The sequence below is a fragment of the Crocodylus porosus genome, unplaced genomic scaffold, assembly GCF_001723895.1.
Source record: "Crocodylus porosus isolate Cpor-Errol unplaced genomic scaffold, CroPor_comp1, whole genome shotgun sequence".
In the NCBI taxonomy this organism is placed as follows: domain Eukaryota; kingdom Metazoa; phylum Chordata; order Crocodylia; family Crocodylidae; genus Crocodylus; species Crocodylus porosus.
In genome coordinates, this window is record NW_017728948.1 from 19,887,864 (window position 1) to 19,903,444 (window position 15,581).

Consider the following 15,581-nt stretch of genomic DNA (forward strand, 5'->3'; position numbering starts at 1 on the left):
CAGCTGTGGGCTCAAGCTGGCGCTGCAAAGGGCTCTTCTTAGCAGGGGTGGAGCTGGGAGCAGGCACCAGCAACACTGTAGCCACTCCGACCTTTGCTGCAGCTTCCCTCTGCTCCCAAAGCTGACACCGCTAGTCATCTAGTGCAGTCCTGGCTCTTCCTGGCATGTGGGTGGAGGTTAACTTTATGGCTGGTTCCCATAGTGCCTTGAAGGACTCCAGCACACTCCTATGCTGCCATCATGAATCAGCTTACTTTTGCACTCAGCTTCGGGGATGCAACAAAGCCCTTGATTGATGCACCCCTGAAGCTGGGAGCCTAATTAGCAGCCACTCCCAGCCTTTGCAGTCCTCCACTCCAGTGGTCTTCCAAGGCTGGGAGCAGCAGTCAGCTGATAGGTGCTCTGAGCTTCAGAAGAACATGGGGGTCAAGAACTCCCCTGCCTTCCTGAGGCTTGGAGTGCTGATCAGCTGCTACCTGGCCATATGTTCAATTTAAGGCATGATTGAGACCAGCCACACAGTTGCTACACACACATTTTGTTTAATACCATATTTACATGAACAGATGACCCGGACTATAAGGTGGCTCCCCAATATTTAGATACTATATATAGAAACTTTGTAAATTAGTTCTAATTTTCCAGGTATACAATCTAATTCTTAGAGGCTTGCCTTGAATTTGTCTCTGTCCATTATGAGTTGCAGGGAACAGAGACCTCGTCTTGCATTTGAATAAATATGGTAATTTTATTGGTTATTCCAGGGGTAGGCAACCCCTGGCACGCAAGCCAGAGCATGGCACGTGGAAGCATTTTGCGTGGCACTCACACCTTGGGGAAGGGGCTGGGGCTGTGCTGCCACAACAAGGATTGAGCCCCTCATGGTTTCCTCACTGTCTGCCACTGGCACAACCAACATCTTACAAATGAAGGTTGTGGGTATTTTTGGACTCTGCCCCAAAAAGTTGTTGATCCCTGACTTATTCCTTGTTTCATTATGCCATTTATTTCATTAATGTGTGGCTGGGTTACTTCTGACGATGTGATTAACTAGCTGATCATGTCTTAAGTGAAACGTCTGCCGGGGACTAAAGAACATGGAGATATTTTTCCAGAATGCTTTCAGCATTTATATTAGTAGGTAGTAGTGCAGTAATAATGCCTGCTTGAGTGTTAATTGTATCACTGCTGTTTAATTTCAGATGATTATGATAGCCATATGTGAAATTCTCTTGCTGTCTGTGCTTAAGATATGTTATATGCTGTGCTTTGCTATCTACCTACTCCAGCCTTAATACTGAAAGGTATTTTTGTGCCTGTATTGTCATCAAGAATCTAAGTACTTTAAGGAAATAAGGAGTGGGGCAAATTTAAAATTTCTTCCTCTTTAGAACATCTGCAATAAATGAAAGATTGAACATTTCAAATACTTCAGAGACCATAAACACCATCTAATTGCTAAGTATTTATCCTAAAGTAATTTGTCTAATTAAAATTCCAGGGATACAATTATGGTGCTATACTTATGTCTCATTATGATGTAATTTTAATTTTTCTATCATATTATATTGTACTTAAACTCAGTGTGTTGATATTAGTAACTGAAATGGTTTTCTGTCTTTGGTTTGCCTTTATTAGTAAAAATTACTGAAAATACTGTGTAAATAGAAAATACTGTGATTGTTCAGTTATTCTTTTCAGAAGCTTAGCCATTTTACAAAAAATGACATCAGTAATATGCCATTTTATATGGTCATTTGCCAAGGTTAAAACCCAACTTTATAGGTAACATACTCTGTACCACTTGCATATTTTCCCAGGGCTTAAAAACAAGGACAAGTGCTGTAGGGAATGCATCCCACATTTAGTGATGTGTATTCAGTTCAAAGTTATGCTTCATTTGTGACATTTTTAACTGAGTGCTTTTATACTTCCCTTTAAAGATTATGACTCGGATGCCATGAGCAGCTCTTATGAATCATATGATGAAGAGGAGGAGGATGGGAAGGGGAAAAAAATGAGACATCAATGGCCTTCTGAGGAGGCCTCTATGGACCTAGTGAAGGATGCTAAAATCTGTGCCTTCCTCCTAAGAAAGAAGCGTTTTGGACAATGGACCAAATTACTGTGTGTTATCAAAGAAAACAAACTACTGGTAATTATTATTTAACTGGGCAATACTTGCTTTACTATTTATGATTTTTTAGGGATATATTAAAACTGTTTATGAACCATATATAAATTGTAAATAGCAATCAGAGAGAGGTAGGTAGCCATGATAGTCTGAAGTCAAGCAGAAGGCAGGGTAGATATGCAATAGATTAGCTGAATAAGATATATATAGCCAGCACAAGATATCATGATCTTGAGTTCACTTCATCTGATGCTGGGAAAGAACATCAGAGAGAAGCGAATGAAATGAAATCACTCCACTTTATACACTGCTCTACGCTGTCCTTTCGTAGCATCTAATGAAATAAACTTGAGTTCATGAAAGCTTGTGCTATCTATGTATCTTATTTAGTTAGACAGTGGAAGTCAGTGTCAGTACTATTATCAAAGGACCCACTCATGGATTGCTTAAGAATGAGGACTCTGAATTTATGAATATATGGCTTTTTTGTGGTGCTTCAAATATGGAACTTTGTCACTGAAATCTACACCCAAGAGAATTCCTGAATGCAGGGAAGCTAGTCTGCAGCCTGTTTCCTTCTAATACATTTCAGATGAGAGAATTCATGAAACCCTGAGAGCCCAAGCCTGAATTCCCTGTGGAGGCAGAAAACCTCATTGGACTCTCTGGGCTTTTTGCCTATATAAGAGCTCTTGGATCAGACCCTTAAGAGAAAACAAGTCATTGTTAGATTGTTAGATATGCTATGACTTGGCAGCATATGTTATAGTAATGTATATGCTTTAAACACAACCCTCACCATCTGTTCTGCTGTAATTACAGATGCAATATTCACATGATACACAGCTGCAACATAGAAAGGAAAGATACAAGTCATTTAAATGTCTTCATACATTCTTTCTTTGGTACTCTGCTGTATTCCTCTTACGTTGCAGGCAACAGTGGAGGATCCAGTGTTAGTAAATTCACAGTCCAAGACTTGTTATTTACAGAAAAAAGAATTTAATTATATAGGCTGTCTTTCTTTTATATAACATTATAAACCTTGTAAGGGTTCTAAATTGCTAAATCATTTAGGAATCTTAGAAATTGCCTGTCCCCCTGTGCAGTGCCAACACAACTGTAACTAGAGATGAATTTTTGGTGGCAGCATCTCAACTTTAAATTGGTATGACAGCTTGCAAGACACTTGCCACAAGGAGCTTATTTTGCCCATTGACCCACTATAGCCCAGGTCTTTTAGCCTTCCAGCTATGTTATTTTGACTGCATGAGGAGGGACAGGTCAAAGGAAATAGATCTTGAGATTAAGGCATTGCCAACAATGATGTGGAATTCTATTATTATATGGCCAGTTCAATTTACATTTGGGGAATTTTATTTTGACACTGCATTTACCTTCCATGATCAAAAAGAACCTTTTGACTGTGTTTGGAGTGACATGTGTTTTTAACTTCATTAGATTCACTGACAGTAATCTAGATTTAGACCAAAATGCAAGATCAGAATCAGGGTCTTGCAATGAAAATTACTAATTTAAAATTGAGAAAGAGAAGGGTGAGAGTTGTTTTGCTTTGGTTTTTTTTGTTTAAGTATGTTATAGATCATTTAGAATTAACTTTGTTTGTTTAAAAAGCCTGCCAGTACTCTTTTTTGCCTTTTTAACCACATGTACTGGCTGAAGTTATTTTTTTTCCCCAGGGCTTTCTTTTTTCTACCGTAATGAGGATTACGAAAATATAAACTATAATAAGAGTTGAATGAGCAATTTATGAGATTAGTGTTCTAATTTTTTTCCAACAGTTAACTAACCTGTGATTTACACAGAAACCAATACAGTTTTATATGTGTGTTTAGGGATTAGTAATTGCCTGTATTATAAATGCAGGATTTGGATGAAGCCAAAATTATTTTACAGCTGAATCGGACATTCAGTAGAAATATACTGTCAGATAATTGCTTTCTGCACAGCCTCATATGGCATCATTTAGTATGCAAATGTTGTGCTTTTATTAGATTTCCATATGAACTTCTAAAAATACAAACTAGAAATGTATCTAAATACTTACCACAAAATGTTTTATAAAGTAGGAAAAGATGCTATTTTTTCAGACTCTCATGTCATAAAGATATTTTTTCAATGTAACAAATTTTATTCATCATTCAGCGATACTACGAAGATTTGTTTAGAGCAAGGGTGGGCAATTATTTTGGGCAGAGGGCTGCACACTGAGTTTTGGCAAGCTATCAAGGGCCATATGACAGGCAGCCAAGGGCAGATAAATATTAATTTTCTAAATTTTGTAGGGGCTCCACAGGCCAGATAGAATGGGCTGGCAGGCCACATCTGGCCCGCGGGCCACATTTTGCCCACCCCTGGTTTAGAGGGAATATACTTGGTCTGCTTTAGCTGTAGTCTTTGGAATAACCTATCAACAGTTCCTGTGTTCCTATATTTAGCTCATGAAATGGGTACGAGAAAAAGTTTTATAATAGGGTACTTTAGGTCTATGTACAAAAATGCATGTGAGCTTATTTTCCTTCATACATGTTACAGCATATATAAATCTGGCATTTCCATCAGCTCATCGGAATGTACAGAAGCCCATTTTGCATATGGAGTTGGAGTAACTAGACATTCAAATAACATTCTTTTGCATTGATTTATGTTATTGGTCTGATACTTTGTGTATTAAAGCTGAATCGAACTGAACCACACCAACAGAAGTGAAGTCAGAAGGATGCATGTTCAACAGGGAGACTGGCTGTCCATGGTATTAGTCAGACTATCTAAAAGCCTTCCCTCATTAGGCCTTTGGTTCAAGTCTGAGCCAGGTCTTCAGTGATCCAGCATCAGAAGGGCATTATAGATTTGTTCACTGATGAAGAGTTGAAAAATTTGCATTTCATAGTTCTATCAATGTTAGCAGGGCAGTTAAAGAGTAAGCGGACATGGAGGCTGAACTGTGCTCTGGGAGTCTGATCTAGTTCAGGCTTCGGTCATAGTGATAGAAATAAGGTCACTTTGCCGTTCACCATGCAGTAGTTTTCTGTTATTAAATATGTCCACTAGTATCAATCGGGCAGTAATTTCACTTCAAGAAAGATGGGGAAAAAAACAAAGATAACTTTGATTAGCTTTCCAGTATTTGTTAATGGGACAAGCAAAAAAAAATGTTGCCTGGTAGTAAGGATTTTCTTTGTGTGTGAAGCAAATTAAACTTTCACCTAATACTACTTTATTTTTATTTAGTGTTATAAAAGTTCGAAGGATCAGCAACCTCAGATGGAACTGCTGTTGAATGACTGCAGCATCACATATATTCCCAAAGACAGCAAAAAGAAGAAGCATGAGCTGAAAATCAGTCATCAGGGAACAGATGCACTGGTTCTAGCAGTACAAAGCAAAGAGCAGGCAGAGCAGTGGTTAAAGGTACAGTGTGATTTCTGATTAGTTGCATTCTTACCAACTCTTCCAGGAATAAAGTATTGCTTGTCTGTTATTAATTTTTGAAAATGTGATTTTGCTTCTAAGTAGTTAGGGCCTCATCTATGCAGAGTATGGGTTCTTCCTTGCCATTGACACTGACACTTAGTCTTTATCACATACAATACAATTTTTCCTAATAAAATTTGTTGATGACTCTTATTATGGTGCTAAATTGTGATGATTGACCCTTTTTGCCTCTACAAAGCTATAGTTACTATGATGCTGTAATGCTGCTTAACCCAAATTCTAGGAATCAAGTTAATACTAGAGGTGCACCGATACATGGGTCTGATATTTGATCGGCACCGATATAGAGAAAATTTGGAAGTCAGCCATATCAGGCCGATAATTTGGTCCATAAATGGCCTGTGCATGCACACAAACACAGTGCAGCACAGGCAGTGAGGAGCACAGCCCGGCAGCATGGAGAGCTGCCTCCAGCTTGTAAATCTAGTATGGTGGAAGGGGAGAGGGGAGGGAAGGCGCTGGGGGGGGCAGGATCAAGGCCCCCACAGTAAGGGAGGAGCAGGGCTGGGGCAAGTGCTGCTCAGCCGGGGCAGGGTGGGTATGACGCGGAGCTGCGGCTTGTCTTGGGTGGGGGGGGGCAGCTCCCACTGTTGCGTGCCACTTGCCTAGGAGCCTCTGGTTTGGAGCTTCTTCCGTCACTCACTTGATGATTGGTAGCTCCTGCCGCTCATCCGGGAGGGCGTGGGTGGAGGGGAGGGCCTGAGGCTTTGGATCTGTGAGAGGTAGGTTGCGGCCATGGGGGGTGGGGGAGAGAAGGGGAGGGGCTGCAGCCAGAAATTTGCCATAGCCTCTTCCTGGCACAGCCCTGGCCTGCCTGGTTGAGCTTAGCGTGGCCCCAGCCTGCCCCACTCCACACAGAGCTGGGGGCACATGCCCTCTGAGATGAATGGCGGTAGCCACAGCAGGAGCCACCGGACAAGCAGACAAGCGCTAAACAAGCCACCAGCTGAGTGGCTCTCCGCCAAGTGCAGTGGCAGCCTCCCCTGGACGAGCTGTGGCTCTGTGCCACACCTGCCCTGCTCCGCCCTGGCAGTGCTTGCCCCAGCCTCACTCCTCCTTCACCGCGGGGGCCTTGATCTGCCCCCCCACAACCCTTCCCTCCCCAAACTTACCAGCTGGAGGCAGCTCACCATGCTGGCAGGCTGGGTATTGGAAACCGGATTGGTATCGGCTGATGTGCCTTCTTAAAAATTGCCTTCGGTATCAGCCACAAAAATGGTGCACCCCTAGTTAATACCTGAACTGTCATCTTTTGAAAAGCAGAGATCTAATAGGAAAAAGGAATTTTTGACTTGGTGGCAAGCGCATCAGCCTTATTTCAGTAAAGTTTCTGAACCAAACAAAATTTCCTGACATGCATTACTGAATATTGAGAAGAAAAAAGCACTTTCTGTAATTTAAAACTCTGAATTAAGGTTGCTACTGACTTAAAAAAATGAATAAAAGAAAGTGAGCAGAATTGCATTGTATATACTTGCACATTCCAGCAAATAATTGGTAACAGTTAGTCAGTATTAAGTTGATACATTTTATTGTTTTTATAAAGTATTACATACAATCTCTTTAGATAAATTTAATTGAAAAGAAATAGGAATTTTTTTTTTCAGTTGGAGACTTGCACCTGTCAATGTTCAATAAATTGAAATGGAGCAACAAATCATAGAGGAATCAGATAAGGCTTATTGGCGTATTGCAAACCTGTACATGAACAGTCACATTCTAAGAGAATTCTCATTGAAAAAAGAATTGCTTTTGTCAGCAAGACTATCCAGCACTATTGTATATTTATTATTAGGTTTTCAGAATCTTCACTTTTTCTGCTAATTTCGTACTATTAGTATCTGGTTCAATAGAAGGTATCACCCACAAGAATCCTTGTCTTTCCTGGACCATCACAGCAACAGCATCATTTCAACACTATATAATATAAGAGGGTTTATTCTGAATGTCAACCGTATATGCTTTGTACAGTATTAACGAGTGAAGAAAACATACTTTGGGAATCCATCTTTCATCTGAGTGTGGCTTCATATATTTCAGGGGTGGGCAATTATTTTGGGCCACTTAAGAAGTTTCGGTGAGCTCTCGAGGGCTGCAAGGTAATGCTGCCCCTTGACAGGTGCCTGCCCCCTGGTCACCATCTTGGGACTGGAAGTCCCACCCCTGAGCTTTGCCACCAAAAGTCCCTCCCCTTGGCCCCCAAAGCACGCCTTTTGGGAAGGTTGTTTGCCATGTTGGAACCAGAAAAAAAAAAAATCTATACTAAAAATCAAATATCCATAATAACATATTTTAATTTTATTTCAAAAAATATTTGTCCTGATTTATCTGTGTTTGTGTAGTTGATATATAGAGATGATTGCACAATACCTTTAAAATGAAGTCTTTCTCCTGTATGTTGTGGGAGCGGTGGGGGACTTTGCGTGGGGTTTGTGGTGGGACAAGGTAGATGTGGTTGGGTGGGTGGGTATGCGTTTTGTGGGGGTGTATGGATACATATGGTGGAATGTATGTGTGGGACCCCCCCCCCAAACAAACATGCTCCTGCCACAACAGCAGCTGGCAGCGGGCCTTTGGTTGCTTACAGCCTATGGCAGGCAGATCCCCCTGGCAGTGCATGGTCCCGGTGAGCCCCAGGGCTGCACATGGCTGGGCTGCTGGCTCCATCTCGCAGGGTTAACATGCCAGAGCCTTGCACCACTGGGGGGAACCCTGTGCAATGAAGTCAGTGGTACAGAGCACGGTGCTTTGTGGGGGTGGCAAGGAGAGGAGTCGAACCAACCCGGTTCTACAGCACGGAGCTAATTGAACCCCTCAATTTGTGCTGCAGCCACTGCTGCTTTTGCTGCTTCTGCTACTCTTCCTCTGGCCTTGGCCTATGCTGCTTGTGTCTGGAGCCCAGCGCGGAGAGTAGTGAGAGAGAACACACCTTGCCATTCTACTTGGCATGTGTCATAGCGGCCAGAAGGGCCAACTGCAGCTCCTGGCAGCTTGAGGGTCGGCTGGGACATAAGTGGCTAAATCTGTGGAGAGGCCCTGAGAGACCACTAGGCCAGCAGGACAGAGGGGCAGGTTACCAGACTCAGGTCAGGGCCTGGGTCAGCAGATCAGAGAGTACAAAACCATGTTCCAGGGGAGCCGAGAGAGCAGGTCCAAAAGACAGTTCAAGACATGAGCCAAGGTCAGGAGCCAGGCAGACTAGAGATAGCAGAGACAAAGCTGAGATCCAAGATCAAGGTCAAGAACGCCAAAGCCGAGTTCAGAGAACCAGGGAGAGCTGTGAATGAAGGCTCACCAGAACAGGCTAAAGCTGTGTCAGAGTGTGCCTGCAGCCTGAGGCTGCAGGTGTGTTTATAAGGGATGAGTGGCAATTTCTGCAGCCAGCAGAACTAGGGCAGTTGCATTAGACAGGGATTAGAGGCAGATGTGTAACTCAGGTGCTTGGATCAACCAGGTGGGCTTGATGAGCAGCCCCTTGCAATGTGAGCGGTGGGTATGATGCACCAACCTTGCCAAATGCAGGAGTCACTGAGCTACATAGTATTTAGAAACCCTCTAGTGGAGTATAGGTATCTCCAAGAAAAACAGAGTAAGAGGGAAGATGAAAGAAAAAAATGCTATCAGAGATCTGTGGGGAAAGAAGTGGAAGGAGAAAAGGAAAACAAAACCTAAGAGAGGAATTAGAAAATCCCATGCGGAGATGAAAAGAAGAAATTCTGTGATGAGGGGTTAAATAGAAGGGGAAGAAGGAAAATGGATGCTGTAGGACAGGAGTTTTCTGTAGATGTTGGCAGCAAAGGAAATGAGGGAAAGCAAAAGATAAAGAACTAGTAAAAAATCAAGGGCCATAGGATCAAATTGCATTTTTTAAATGATTAAATAACTAGATGATTGGCAATATATTACCAATTTATATTTCAATACCAATATATATCATTACAATATATATTGTACACAGTAAACTTTGGCACAACTGTTGTAGTTGGCATGGATTTGATAATTGCAGTATACGGGTGCTTTTCACTCTTGCTAGTAGGTTTCTTGCTTCAGTGAGTTGACGCCAAATAAAATTTCCGAAGTGTGTTCTAGCAACCTGTTGTCTGTGATAGCCTGTGCTGGAAATATAGACATCTGAGAAATAGGATTTTTGTCATCCTTCATGCTTTTCTATTCAGTGTCTGAAAACCTGTACATTTCTAGTGCTAGTGGTGTAATTTCAGATTTTGACAAGATTACTGGTATGTATATTGGATTTTGCTGATCTCCAGTGTGGAGGTCAAGGAAGTGGTATGGGAAGCAATCACTGAAGTTTTAGTGGCTTTTTAAAAACCTTTAAATTAGCCTGAGTGTTTGAGAATCCATCCCCAAGTCCTTTGTGCTTTGCCCTGATCTAACCATATTTACTTGTTAAAAATAAATTGTATATTTTTAGCACAAATTAATTAAAAATAGGAATTTCCTGATGCTGGGTAGTTTTTCTATAGATTGGGAAGAAGAGAAGTACAGTTTAGGAGGCATTGCTGTAGGCCAGCTTACCAAGTAAAGAAGCAAACTGCAGATTCATATACTGCCATGATTGAATATATGCCTCTGTTTTGCTTTACGTATCACTGGATATTTTACTGGATTTTATTATATGGAAACTACAGCTACAGTTTTATAGATTTTTTTTCATAACATTAATTAATATTTTTCAAGTTTAGCATAGTATAAATGTCTGGTAATTTATTTAGCTATCAAAAATACTGTTTGGAATGAAATGGCCTTAATGGGCCATATTCTTTCCAAAGGGATTTCATTGTAATTAGATCATACTAAATGCACCATTATTTTCTGCATTGGATTTTGCAGTGCTGAATTCATTGGCACATATCAGAATTTCTTTCCTAACCTTTTTAATTTATTCTTTTATGTATTTGTTTATACAGCAAACATTCTTTGCACACAGACAGAGGAGAGCTATTTTTCCATATCTTAGGCACATTCCTTCTACAAAAAAAATGGTTTGCAAAATTGCCTCTTGGCAAAATCATATCCATGCTAGAGTGAATAGTTGAGCAATGCACTCTGTAAAACATTTAGGGACAGACTGACAGTACTTTATAGAATTCCTTCACACTACACTGCTCTCCATTAATAAAAATATTTCAAATACATGCCAAAGCTACTGTACTTCCAGCTTGACGTCTTTGCTAGAACATACTCCATTCTACATAGTACAAATTGCCTGCTCAAGGACAAACCTGTAGTGGTTTATGTTGTGCTTGCAACAGCTCAGTTTTAATCAAATACAAGAATTACTTTTCAGTAGAAAGTAGTTGTGTTGCAATTTCTGAAGTGCATCAGATTTCAAGTTGTGCTATTTTGAAATTAATTTTCCTTTTGTCCATTCACCCAATAATATGTTGTGAGCTCCTGAGGCAGGTAAAGATATATGTTCAGGGAATTACTATATTGGAAATCAGATCGCTTTCTTGTGTAAGGGAAAAATGACTTCGGGTCAGAGGGGAAGCGCTTCAGTAGAGGGGAAGCGCTGAAGGGCTCCTCTAGTAAGTCTGCCTGGCTGAGTTACTGCCCCAACACAACTATTCAAGTTCCACTTCGTTTGTTTGCCACTGAAATAGATAAAAGTTTCACTGTTACATTCACCAAGAAAATGGATGGTCCATCAGTCCCTGTTAGTCAGGGGACACTCCTTATCTCTGTCTTCAACCCATGATTTCTATATTTGATAGAGTAAGTGAAGTTAGAGGCTGCTGCTGGGGAATCTCTGCAGCCACATTAGTGTTATGCAGACGTCCAACAGTCCTCAATCCTTCACATAGGCATAACGTAAATGTTACCAGCCTCACAGTCAAGTGGTACAAGAGAGTTTTTGATAGTTCTGCACCATGATGTCACATGGGTTGGATTTGGCACTATATATACATAAGGGAACAGCTTCAGCTCACCTTTTGAAACACAACAGTGGCTAAATCCAACATACTCAGTCCCCCAATTTTTTTTGGTGTTTTCTCAGAACTGGCTGGATTAAGTTATTTTCCTACATGAAAACTTTCATTTCTACCCATGAAACAAGAATACTGTCTTCCTCAAAAATATATGCAATGTTACTCCATTTAAGGACAGAGCCTCAAGACTGAATAAAAAGGCTAGGCCCCTATTTAGAGTTTTCATCTATGGGAAATTAAAGTACGCGGTGCTCAGTAAATATTCAGGGTTGTCACTGCTGTGGCATTATCAGCCTCAGAACAGACCAACTTCCCTTATACTAGTCAATTTGGGGACTGCTAGTAGAAGCCTTAAAAATGAGACGAGATAACAGCTGTTAAGCTAACTGGTGCCTCTCATTTAAAAGGCTTCTAATAGCAGCACTTTAACAGTTGCTTCTCCTTCATTCTTTCTGTGGGCATTTCTTTCTGGCTGGTGATGTTCTGGGACATTATAAAGGTGACTGCCAGGCTGAAAGATACTGTGCATGTTAGCAGGTTATGCATTTGTCTGATATGAGGATAACCTGATATGAAGATTGTTACCTAAGTAATAGGCAACAAATTGGAATTGGCAACATGCTATGCAGTTAAGCAATATATATATAGTGTATATATATAAAAGTGGATATCTATGTTATGCACTGATATGCCTATAAGTGGAGTACATAATGCCTCCAAGTCAGGGGTGGGCAATTATTTTGGCTACCAGGCCACTTAACAAGTTTTGGTGTTGTAGGCTTCACACACACAATCTTTCAGAAGGTGTAACTTTAACAAATTATAGACAAAAAACAAATCATATACTAGCAGTCAAACTTCTATTATATTTTTATTTTAATTTTATTTCAAACATACTTTAATTTTATTTCAAAAAATAATGTGTGTCCTGATTTTGGTTAGTTTTTTAAGTAGTGTATATAGAGGTGATTGGATAGCAGCTCAAAATCAAGTCTCACTCTTGTATAATGTGTGGAAGATGGGTGTAGGGGATATGTGCGTGAGGGAAGCTGCCTGTGTGCTAGGACCTGGGAGCCAGATGGGGGAAGGGGGCACATGCTCCAGAGTTTTCCTGTGCGGTGTGGAGCCCATCCCCATCCGGCCCACAGCTGCCCCTGTGGCACTCAGCATGGAGGCAAGCCCCATCCACTTCCACCTGAGGCAGCCTGCATCGTGAACCCCCAGCCCTGACCCCAGCCAGCTCGCACTGCATCCCAGCGGGGCTGCTTCCAGAGTGGCTACAGCTGCCCAGGTACTTCTTGCTTCTCCCTGATTCCAGTGGCTCCTCCTCTGCCTTATCCTGCCACTGCTGCACCGCTCTGGGCAGTAGGTAATGCAGGGAAGTCGTGGGGTCGTGTGCCGGGCACGACACACTCAGCCAGGCAAGGGGAGCTGCAGCCAGGTGGCTCCTGCCCCAGCGTGCAGGGCTTCAGCTTCTGGCCGCCTTTCATCTGCAATGTGCAGGCACCTGTGGGTGGCCAAGGGGTGGAAGGCAGCTGGGAGTTGGAGCTGCCTGACGGCAGCTTTCCCCGCAACTGGCTGGGCATGTGGTGCCTGGCACATGTCCCAACGGTTGCTGCTGCATGGAGCAGCACACTAGAGCAGTGCAGGAGGAAGAGGAGCCACTAGAGGCTAGGGGAGCTGTGCAGTGCCCAGGCAGCTGCAGGCACCCCAGGAGCAGCCCTCCTGGAAAGCTGTGCACTCTGGCCAAGGCTGGGATTGTCAGAGGATGTGAGAGGGAGCGTGGCACAGGCTGCCCCAGGTGGGATGCAGCCCCATGCAGAGCGCTTCTGGGCCAGATGCAGTCAATTGGCAGGCACCCACCAGCAGGCCAGATCCAGTGAGTTGGCAGGCTGGATCTTGTCCGTGGGCTGTATTTTGCCTACCCCTGCTCTTCAGCCAGCTTGGAAACAAAGCCCAGTAGGTTCTTGTGCAGAAATCCATTTTTAAGGGTCAAGTTTAGTCTTGAACCTGAAACAGTCAAGGGCTTATTTAGGCAAGAGAGCAGGCATGGGCTTTTTCTAGGGTCCAAAATATTTTTGTCTTAAAAGGGATTAGTTTCATTGTGATGATTTATATTTAAATAGCCAGCTGTGAAATAATAATTATTGTAGCAGAATTAATTGATGCTGGAACATATAAACCTAACATGTATCCGAATATTTTGGAATCATTTTGCAGATGACACCAGCAAACAGCTGATAAATCCAGGGTAAATTGAAGTCTAGACAGTAAACCACACAGGCAGTTTCAGGTTTACCAGCTAAGAAACAGTTGGTGAAAAGAATAGCTGAAGTCACCAGAAAGTCTGTCAGAATAAGAGCGTCAAACGTAACCAGCACAGATCCCAGGCTGCTGCAGAGATCACAGCAGTAACCCACCATACACCACTGAATGGTCTGAATTTTCCAAGCTCAGGCCTGAAATTGTACCCACAAAAATGCACAGGAAAAGATGTGTAGAGTTACCATTTGTTACCCAAACATGAGGTTGTCTTCATGGGCATTTGGATACATGCAGTTGTGTACTGTGTATTTGGTCAACTGAGAATCCAGGCTCTGAATATTTTTCCCAACATATGTGAGTGCTTGAAGTAATTAGACAATTCTTTCTCAATATCCCTAAGAAATTGTGCACAAAGAAATAAAAATACTTATAACTGATATTAGAACAGGATACTTGTTTGAGTGGCTTTATTCATATAGGTGAGTGGGCTCTGTGGGTAACACTTTCAAATGCGGATGCATGAAAAATGAGCTATACACTTAATACTCGCTTGACCTAAATAAAGTCGCATCTCATTTAATTAACTTGAGAGTGTCCAGAAACATAGCCAATATAGGAAGAGGGAGTGGAGTGAGGAATACCGTTTAGACAGAATAGTATCTCTGACTTCAGTGTGCCACTCATGTATTACAAGTTCATTTCCAAATATATATACTTTTATTAATGTTTTGGTTATGGTTTACTTAAGTTCATATGTACAGCAGTGTCACTGCTGTCTCTGATCCTGTACGTTTTTGTAAACTAAGTAGACTTGGCTGACTTCAGTAATTGAATGGGAAATATCAAAGGTACAAAGTGTTTAGGTGCTTCTAGATCGGGGTAGGCAAAATGAGGGATCTGGTTGGTGGCTGGACTCCATTTCCCAGCAGCCCCTGCCCACATTGCTGCAGCCAGTTTCCATGGAGACTGTAGCAGTGGTGGGGCTGTGATGGTGCGGGGCCAGGGAGACCAGTCCCAGCAGCGCTGGCACGGCACACGGCTGGGTGGGGAGCTGCTCTGGGGCCTGGGCTGGGAACTTGTGGTGGTGACAGTGTGGCCCAGAGCTGGGGCAGAGCCGTGATCTGCTGCCTGCACACCCCTGCCCAGGACTTGCAGGCAGCAGATTGCAGTTCTGCTCTGGTTCCAGACCACACTGTCACCACCGCAAGATCCCAGCTCCCTGTCTAGCTGCATGCCCTGCTGGAACTGCTGGGGCTGGTCTCCATGGAAACCATGGCCCCGCCACTCCTGGGGTCTCCATGGAAACCAGTGCCAGCAATGCGGGCGGGGGCTGCTGAGAAATGGAGTCTGCTGCAGGCCTAATCTGAGCTATGGGCTGAATTTGCCCCTGCTCTAGCAATTACACTTGGTGATTGAAAGGGGAACACTTTTCCCTCTGAGTAATAGGTTCAGAACCTGTCTGCCGGTGTTGGAGGTAAAGAACATTGTGGCCGGAGGTTTCTTGTGAGCATACACAACCCCGAGACCCTGACCACCTAGGGGTATTGTAATTGGTGGAATCTTCAAAGAGTATTATCCCAGTTATCCTGGCCGAGTTTCATAGATTTCATAGACATCAGGGCTGGAAGGGACCTCGGGAGATCATCGAGTCCAGCCCCCTGCCCAAAGGGCAGGAAGTCAGCTTGGACAGTAAAAAAAATTCTTCCTTATGTCCA

The 15,581-nt window shown here is 42.6% G+C and overlaps 1 protein-coding gene across 3 annotated transcripts in view; it reads left to right on the forward strand.

Moving 5' to 3' along the window:
- Positions 1-15,581, forward strand: part of AFAP1 (actin filament associated protein 1) — a 142,384-nt gene that overhangs the window by 69,668 nt on the left and 57,135 nt on the right. For all 3 annotated transcript variants that reach the window (XM_019552881.1, XM_019552880.1, XM_019552882.1), the window contains exons 5-6: positions 1,944-2,155; positions 5,387-5,566. In XM_019552881.1, coding sequence (XP_019408426.1) covers positions 1,944-2,155; positions 5,387-5,566 — 392 coding nt within the window. The remainder of the gene's footprint in view (positions 1-1,943; positions 2,156-5,386; positions 5,567-15,581) is intronic.